This window comes from Haliotis rubra, unplaced genomic scaffold (assembly GCF_003918875.1).
Source record: "Haliotis rubra isolate DU_JTF1 unplaced genomic scaffold, ASM391887v1 Scf1187, whole genome shotgun sequence".
Classification (NCBI taxonomy): domain Eukaryota; kingdom Metazoa; phylum Mollusca; class Gastropoda; order Lepetellida; family Haliotidae; genus Haliotis; species Haliotis rubra.
The window spans coordinates 229,340-238,070 of NW_025765100.1; the positions used below are offsets into that span (position 1 = coordinate 229,340).

The 8,731-nt window shown below is 41.6% G+C and overlaps 1 protein-coding gene across 1 annotated transcript; it reads left to right on the forward strand.

Annotated features, from left to right (window-relative positions):
• Positions 1 to 5,190: 5,190 nt before the first annotated feature.
• Positions 5,191 to 8,029, forward strand: LOC124260196. Its single transcript, XM_046694459.1, has 3 exons — positions 5,191 to 5,547; positions 6,969 to 7,100; positions 7,578 to 8,029. Exons 1-3 carry the CDS (start codon positions 5,220 to 5,222, stop codon positions 7,847 to 7,849), a joined length of 732 nt encoding a protein of 243 aa, XP_046550415.1. The 5' UTR covers positions 5,191 to 5,219; the 3' UTR covers positions 7,850 to 8,029.
• The last annotated feature ends 702 nt before the right edge of the window (positions 8,030 to 8,731 follow it).

The following is an 8,731-nucleotide window of genomic DNA, read 5'->3' on the forward strand; positions in this document are numbered from 1 at the left end:
ACCTCACCTTGAGGAAAAGCATTACGTTTAAAATACAATGTATTGAATGTCCTCAGATGCTTTCCAACATTACCTGTATTTGATGTTTTACCAGGTATTTCTTCTTGTTTTCTTTTTTCCCCTGATTCTTCTTTTTTGAATTCAGTAATGAGAGATCATATCGGAAGGACATTTTATCTTTTCGTTTTTCAGTGCAAGTGAAAATTGGCTGCGCCATTAGGTGTTCAATAGTCTGTCTCACAGTATTTCTACCAGGTTTTTCTTGATCAATATTCCTAGACCCTCATTCCTTTCAGAGTGTTTTGAAATAGGTCAACTCTTAAAACCATCGAGAGTTATAAGAAAAAATATAACTTTACACATACGAACCAGAGTGTGTTTTAATTTGTTGTGTCAGTTCTGTTTTACTGTAAATAGTTTACAATGTAGGCAGGTTTGAATGAGAGAGTTTAGTTTTCCGCCACCTTGATATGCCAATATTCCAGCAATATCACGTCGGTGGACACCAGAAATGGGCTTCACACGTTGTACCCATGTGGGGAATCGAACCCGGGTCTTTGCCGAACGCTTTAACCACTAGGCTACCCCACCGCCACTGCAGACAGAAACTGCTATACACCTTACAACGTGGACATTTGATACAGCATTCATCAGAAATACAGGGCATTGTCTCTGTGGAAATATCTGATCTTGCTTGTTTATAACTTTTATCCCAATATTTAATTTATTTAGACATGTCCTAATATGTTATTCTCTTGTTTCAGATGTAGAATTAACCACTGTATGTGATATATTTCACTTCTGTTCAACCATCCAGCCAGACGCAGAAATCGATTTCCTCCTTCAATTTAGTTAAAACATTTAACAAGATGTGCTCAGGGAATACACTGAAGAAAACAAGCGATCTGTATTCAATAAGCCAGATTAAGTCCCTCGGTGGTAGTTTGATAATGTTATTGTTCTAACCTTATTAAGTAGTTGCAACTACGTCGGGGCGTTTTTTGAGCGTAGAAATGTTTTATTATGTACCATGGCGCCGGACATCATTCTTAAGACTAATCTCAGACACGAATGTTAACGACTCTCAGGGTTTGTGGTTATAGAAGACCAACCACCTCTTGTCTCACCATGCTATGTTGAGAAGCATTTATCGAAGTTTCGACAGAGCTTTTCAAAGAGGGCAGCAAGAACTTACTGGGGTAACGTGCAGTGCACAGGACCGTACATATTGTTAGACGTAAGACGTTGGTTGGTTTGTTGGTTAAAGCCGCACTCAGCAATGCTCCAGCTACATTGCCGCAGGCTGTGAATAGCCGTGTGACCAGACAAGCCAGTGATCAACATCACGAGCATCGTCCTACGCACTTGAGACAATATGCCAGCGAATGTGAGTGGAGTCATGCACGACAGCAACGCGGCAAACTGAAAGGTCGGTGGTCTCACATGGTCGACTGTTTATGCGCACAAATGAGTTGTGGGTTACTCGACTCTTACGACAAGCATGGGTTACTGAAAATCAATTCTAATATAATCCGGATCTTCACAGATGTAGGCATTCACTGACGATACGTTTGTCAGTCCCATTAATAATGATATATTCATTGCATAATCTACATTTATCATCTTGAGGCAAATTACATTGACAGTTTCGAGAGGAAAGTCAATGGTCCTGAGTACCAAACAGAAAGCCTTCTTTGTCCCTTTTCAGTTCAGCCGACTTCAGTCGAAGGATGCTTCTGGGTTGTTCATCCCCTAACACATTGTACATGCACTCAGTGGAGTGGTCGTTCTGAAAGAATTCCGTTCATATAGTGACCTGTGATGATTTGTTCTTCCTTAAGTGGCATTTAGAAGCTGGTATGATGAAGTGGAACACTTTTTATGAATAAACAACTTCTTTGTTGCAGTATAGTAGATGCAACGTTTCGGTGTAGATCAAGCAAATGATACACAACATATGCACAATGAGAAATGTATACATGGCGTAAATTGGGGTTTATACTCCAAATAAGCCATTTCCGACCACACCCAAGCCCCCCAAACCATACCGTCTTTGGAACAACATCAGCATCCAAGAAGCCAACCGGTCAGATTACAAGATAAGAAAACTCTTAGAGGCAACCACCATCAAACGACTCAACCCGACAATCAACAGAGATCAACGTTATTACATCCCTACGGCTTACGATCAACAAATCAAGCCTAATCAAGAATTACCCACCCTTTATCTACTGGCTTCAATCATTTCTTATCACAACAAGTCTCATGTCAACACACTGTACATCAGCCTCTTCTGTTGTATAAACTCAAATACCCGCCATGTATATATTTCTCGTTGTGCATAGGACGGTGGGGTAGCCTAGTGGTTAAAGCGTCACGCCGAAGACCCGGGTTCGAATCTCCACATGGGTACATTGTGTGAAGCCCATTTCTGGTGTCCCCCGCCGTGATGTTGCTGGAATATTGCTAAAAGCGGCGTAAAACCTAACTCAGTCAGTCAGTCAGTCGTTGTGCATATGTTGTGTATCATTTGCTTGATAACGGTATTAGGATCTACTCCGAAACGTTGCATCTACTGCTACAAAGAAGTTGTCTATCCACAAAAAGTGTTTCTCTCCTGTGTCCTCTCCTGTGCTGATTTGATATGGTACTTTGCTTGACTGTCAGTCATTTGTGCACCGCCTAGATGTACAGATCCATTAACAAATCAACACCGACAATCAAACATACACCACAACACAAAACGAATATATCAAGACTGTCCCATCACAAACAGTTTGGCTGTAACTTTACTGAGAGCTTTCCACATCGGGATCTTCTTCTTCTTCTTCCACATCGGGATCTTCTTATTCATCTTCTTAATCGTAGTAGTAGTAGTAGTAGTAGTTGGGGTAACACAACAACACCGTCCCACGCCATCAGGGTGCGATTTACCAAATTATCGAGTTTGCCTTTTCCTTCAAGGAGTGATTACGAGGGACAATTTCTAACCTCGTGCTTGAAGACAATATAAACCCACGTACAATGATGGTTTTGTATACGAATATCACTGAATTGAAATCATGGAAACGTGTCATGCTACATGACTCAATTTCGGACGATGACCTGCATGTCAAGATGTCAAAACAAGCCCTGTGTGGAATATTGTAAGGACGCTTCATCATACGCGAGAGCTTTGTTTGATGGGAGAGTGCTTTTGTAATGCCGCAGTAAAAACTCCATGTAATATTCCAGCAATATCACAGCAGAGAACACCAGAGATGGGCTTCTCACATTGTACCCATGTGAGGAATCGAACCCGGGTCCTTGGCATGACTAGTTAGTGCATGTGAGTGAGGTCATTTTAAAAGTCAAATAAACTCCTGCCATCAGCGGACTTTAAAATGACTAGACTATCACAGATGTTAATAATAATGTGTTAATAATCCTTGTACAGTGGGACGGTTCCGACATTTGCCGGTAATTTTCGAATGACGTAATACTGACTTAGAGTTATCTCCCTTATCGCAAACAATTGGCCGCCATCCATTTGTGACCAACTCGTGTTATTCCGGGACAAGCCGAATAGGTTACGGAAAGGGGCGAGTGGTGACGAATGGCCGCCATCAAGACAAATAAAAGAGAGGTAATCCGAAATATATTCTAAAACGAGTGTAGTAGTTGATCACAAATTTCAAACTCGGCATGATTGCTTTGCTGATCCGTGCGTGGACGATGACTGTCCTTTCGTCAGAATGTAAAACGTGGCAAATACGCAATACGAGACTGCTAGAAGGATGGGCGAGAGAACATCGTTTCAAATGGTGTGGAAAATTCATCGAAGATAGTCTCTCATTATAATCCTTGATGATCTTAGACTGAGGAATGACTGAGGTAATTTGCTTTGTGCTCGGGTGATGACGAGACACTGGCTGCCGAATTGCCATGAAAAATTCCTCTTCATCAGGTAGAGGTAGCATTGCATCTGGAAATAGGACATCTAGTGCAGCCAACCTGTCCCCAAATGTTCAGCTGGCTGAATTGTTGTCTGGGGATTCCGTTCTTAAATCCACAGATGTAACATCATGATACTCTGAAGCGTGTGTAAAATGGCCAGTTTAACTGTGAGGAGGGCGGCTGTTATAACAGCAATTTGTGATTTTGGGTTTGCAGCGTCTTGGTCCGTTCAGCCCGTGTGGTGCATGCTGCCCGTGGAGCTTCTCTTCTTATCAGATGCTGACTGCATCCCTTTGGGAAACATGTCCGTGCGGTCCGTTGGTTTTGCAACTGGATGTGAAAATATTATATAATCTCCATTCAAAATCTCCCCAAAGATCATACAATGTTTGACCCCTTATATTGTATATTGACAACCATCACATCATTTTCTTTATCCCATTATATAAATATCTTTAAAAATTTTAATAGTGTTTCAACACGAGTAGACCATAGGCCCTATTGTTTGGTAGCTACTTTGAATGCTCGATCCGGGGTAGAAATGATATTCAGCAACCTGTGTTTGTAGTAAGAGGCAATTATTGATCGGGTGGTAAGGCTCGTTGACTTGATTGATTTATGTCATCTTATCCTAGTTGCGTAGATCGATGGACATGATGTCAGTCACTGGATTGTCTGGTACTGTAAATAATCGAGTCTGGTCCACACAATTCAGTGATCAACAATGTGGACCCGGTAACATGTGTCCACCAAGTCAGCAAGCCTGTCCACTGATCCCGTTAGTCAGCTCTTGCGACAAGCATGGGTTACTGAAGACCAGTTCTAACCAGGATGTATTGATTTTATACAGGAATCATGTCACGCCTGGAGTGACGAAATAAATGTGTTTTAGAAAGTTTACAAACATTATTATTGTCGACTGAGCGACAGCAATCGGTCACGACAAATGCTGAATGGGTATCTAAAAGCATTTCCCGTGGAGCTGAACAAGTTCAGATAGAGACTTTTAGTGTTGTCAACGCATCCGCGTAAATCTTTAGAAACGCTGATGTAAAAAGATTATTAATGCAAACACCCTATATCGAAACCTGTTTGATGTTTTGAAACGTCAGTCAAGCAAGAAATGTTTTTTTCAAAATATCCGTTCCATTCCTATACACTGATTGTTTTACATTTCTTCGCGCAAAACGAAGTAGTGTCGATAAAGGTTCCCTACTTTCAAGTGTACAGTCTTTACCCGAACACTCACGCGTATACACGCTACTTCAGAAACTGCGTTGAATATGACAAGGATGTCCAGAAGTTCCTTATATATCCTGGCACTATGGTGGACGTGTTCGGCGGATTCAACAAGCGTCATTCAGGAGTGTGGTAATTATCACTATACTCATGCGTCTACGCTTGATAACCAGCTCTTCTTCCACAGGCTGTTGTGGGAGAAGAACTCTACGAAGAAACTTGAATGTGCCATATTCTGTTTCCAAGAGAAAACCTGTGTTAGTTTTCAAGTGAACACAGAAGAATCTGTCTGTCGAGGTTACGCCGTCACCTTCAACCCTACCTCTACGAGTGACTCAGCTCCAGGATATGTTCTGTACGAGTCAGAGAAAGGTATTGCTCATTGTTGTATGTTCTCCGCCTAGCGGGTAATAGTTCTAGCAAAATCAGCAGGAGCTTAAATTAAATCCCGTTGGCACCGTCACTGCAGTCTGTGTCAGGGGCGGTGGGGTAGTCTAGTGGTTAAAGCGTTCGCTCGTCACGCTGAAGACCCGGGTTCGATTCCCCACATGGGTACAATGTGTGAAGCCCATTTCTGGTGTCCTCCGTCGTGATATTGCTGGAATATTGCTAAAAGCGGCGTGAAACCATGCTCACCCACTCCCTAACTTGTAGGCTATTTAGAGGGGGTTCTGTTATTTCAGTCAGTAACTGTTTTCTAATTTGTCCTTGGTATTTCTCATACAGTTTTATTCCGGGTCATGTCAGGTCCAGATGGGAACCTCGCACACGTTTCGGAATCCATACTTGCCCACTGGCTTCACTCATTACCAATTCAATTCCTCTATTCTCATTCAGCCAGCATTGGTAGTACAAGAGAAGACAATACATACAATTTATGCATACAAAAACAAGGTGGGGGTTGGTTAGGGTTATATTCGATTAAGTTTCTTGAGTGTTGAGTTGATGATGGATATAAATGTGGAAAGCCTTTTTAAGATTGACAATTTTTTAGACGTAAATAATGATTGAAAAGTATACAAATTTGGAAACGTATAGCATACAAAGGGAAATACAAAGGTCTAAAAATGTAGTGACATTCGTCAGCAGTCGTTGGGCTTAACCATCGAGGCTTTAGACTCGTGTGTACATACTGCTTTACTTAACGAAACTTGCTAGACCTCGTCTTACACTCTGAGCGTGGAAGGGATGAGATAACCCTCCAGCACCTGAACAGATCGTTAATCCGCTGAAAAATAGGTCATAACGTCATTGTCTTTGGTGGAGCCAGCATAAACTTTTTTTGAAATAATAGAGTTTTATGATGGACGTACAGGACGCTGCAGTTATGTTTGGAGGAATGTTTGGAGGAATGCCTTGTGTTAACTTGATCATATACCCGTTTGCCCAGATCAACATTTGGCTTGCCTTTGTTTGTTGTGGCGAGAACTGAATCAGCATATCATCTCAGTGATAAATAGTCATTGAATAATGAACGGAAGTCCGTAGAGTTCCTATTGTTATACTTTTTAGCTTCTTATCATGAATATTTGAAAATGAAAACGACAATTTTACACAAAAGGATTTGAAACATCCTTCACCTATGATAAACGATAAAAAAGCTTATTTGTTGCACCTGGAAAATGAAAGTATTACAGAAATTATAAGTTTGATAATCTTTCAGATTGCATTTATCAGAATCGTAGAGTCAGTAAATGTGTAAGTAAGGCAGTATTTCAACCGGATTTTTCAAGATTGGTTAGCCTATCGCCTCAAAACGACGGATGAGAACCCAAGGATTTTTTCACTTTCAGCGGCAGGATTTATTGGATCTTCATGTCAGAGCAACTCCGAGTGCACCGTGCCAGACTCTGTCTGTGTCAACTCGGAGTGCATGTGTGACCCAGGGCTGTCCTTCTCACCACTGTCAGCGACCTGCAATGCAAGTAGGTACAAGTGTATCTTTCTAATAATGATGACAAGTGACTCAGGTTTAAGTTCTCGTCATATTAGATGGATGTGTTTGTATATTAATGTTTTCGTCACATAACTGACTTATTGACTACAGTTTTTGTTATATGAGTGACTTTTGTCAGTCTTCATTGCTGACTCGTGAAGATCTGTGTTAGAATTGATCCTCAGTAACCAATGCTTGTCGTAAGATGCGACTAACGGGATTGGGTGGTCAGGCTCGCTGACGTGGTTGACACATGTCATTGTATCCCAATGGCATTGATCGATGCTCATGGTGTTGATCACTGGATTGTGTGGCCAAGACTCTATTACTTACAGACCTTAGCCATATGGCTGGAATATTGCTGAGTGCTGCGTAAAACACAACTCACTCACTCTTCAGTGCTGACCAGCATTTTAAACATCTCCCAGATGCCTCCTTATTCATGAAGTGAAATATATTATTACAGCTTGCACCTCGTATGGTCATTACTATACTACAATACATGGGTACTACATCGGTAGTAACAATATGGCTTCTTACACCGGGGTGTCTGAACAACAGTGCAGAGAGCGCTGCACAAACAGGACCAGCTTCGTCTGTCGATCAGCTGATTGGGTAAGGGCAATCAGGAATTGTCATCTCACTTCGGCAACTCTGAAGACCATCGATGCAAACGACTACCATAAAGGATTGGATAAGGAATACGTCACGCATTTTTCTAGAGAATGTGAGATATAACCTTGTTGCCATAAGCCTTGCAACCATAATCTGTACATCACTTACAGGACAACGGTAGTTGAACGTCCATAGAATTGTCACTCCTAATTGTAATATAGCCTTGCAACCATACTCTGTACATCACTTGCATGTTAACGGTGGTTGAATCTCCATCGAAATGTCACTCCTAATTGTAATAAAGCTTTTCGGCCATATAGCTCATCTTTACTTTGTAGTCAATATTCGTATACCATTATATATATATTCAACTTTGGTAAATCTGTACTTGGCAAACGAAACCGTGACAATTCGAGCTGGAATTGGTCTCCAGCAACAAGTACTTGTTGTAAGAGGAGTAGTATACACAATGGTCGAACGGGACCAGAAAAATTAAGCCTTGGATAAGTCCCTGATCCCGTTCCACCAGTGTGTATACTTCTACTGAGGTGCAAGCAAAATTTGATGAAAATCGGTCGAATAGTTTCTGAAATATTGACTTTTAAGTGAGCATGGGGTCGGTTGGGAAAAAGGCAAAATGTCCAACGTTTTGTCGTAATGAAGCCTTAATTAATCTAATGAAGTCATCGAAAGTGTTCCCAGTGCTATAGCGTAACCATCTAACGAGATGCATGCAAAATTTCACGAAAATCGGTCGAATAGTTAAGGAAATATTGACTTTTTAGTGAGCATGGGGTCGGTCTGGCGAAAGGCTTATAATCCAACGTATTGTCGTACTTGCTATATATTATCGAAGCGAGAAGTGTTTTTAGCTGAATGAAACGCAGGTCTCGGAAGTCATCACCTCGCTACCGTCTCGGCGGCTGCTTTGAGCCAGCGCTGTGGCCGAGATAAGTGTGTGTATCTCTCAGCTCGGCTATGATGATGGTGCACGGCCGGCTGACT

Excerpts from the sequence above, each read along its gene's own strand:
- LOC124260196 (XM_046694459.1), top strand. The coding sequence starts at position 5,220 with ATGACAAGGATGTCCAGAAGTTCCTTATATATCCTGGCACTATGGTGG. Across the intron at positions 5,548-6,968 it reads TCTGTACGAGTCAGAGAAAG|CGGCAGGATTTATTGGATCT; the intron begins GTATTGCTCATT and ends TTTCACTTTCAG. Across the intron at positions 7,101-7,577 it reads GTCAGCGACCTGCAATGCAA|CTTGCACCTCGTATGGTCAT; the intron begins GTAGGTACAAGT and ends ATATTATTACAG.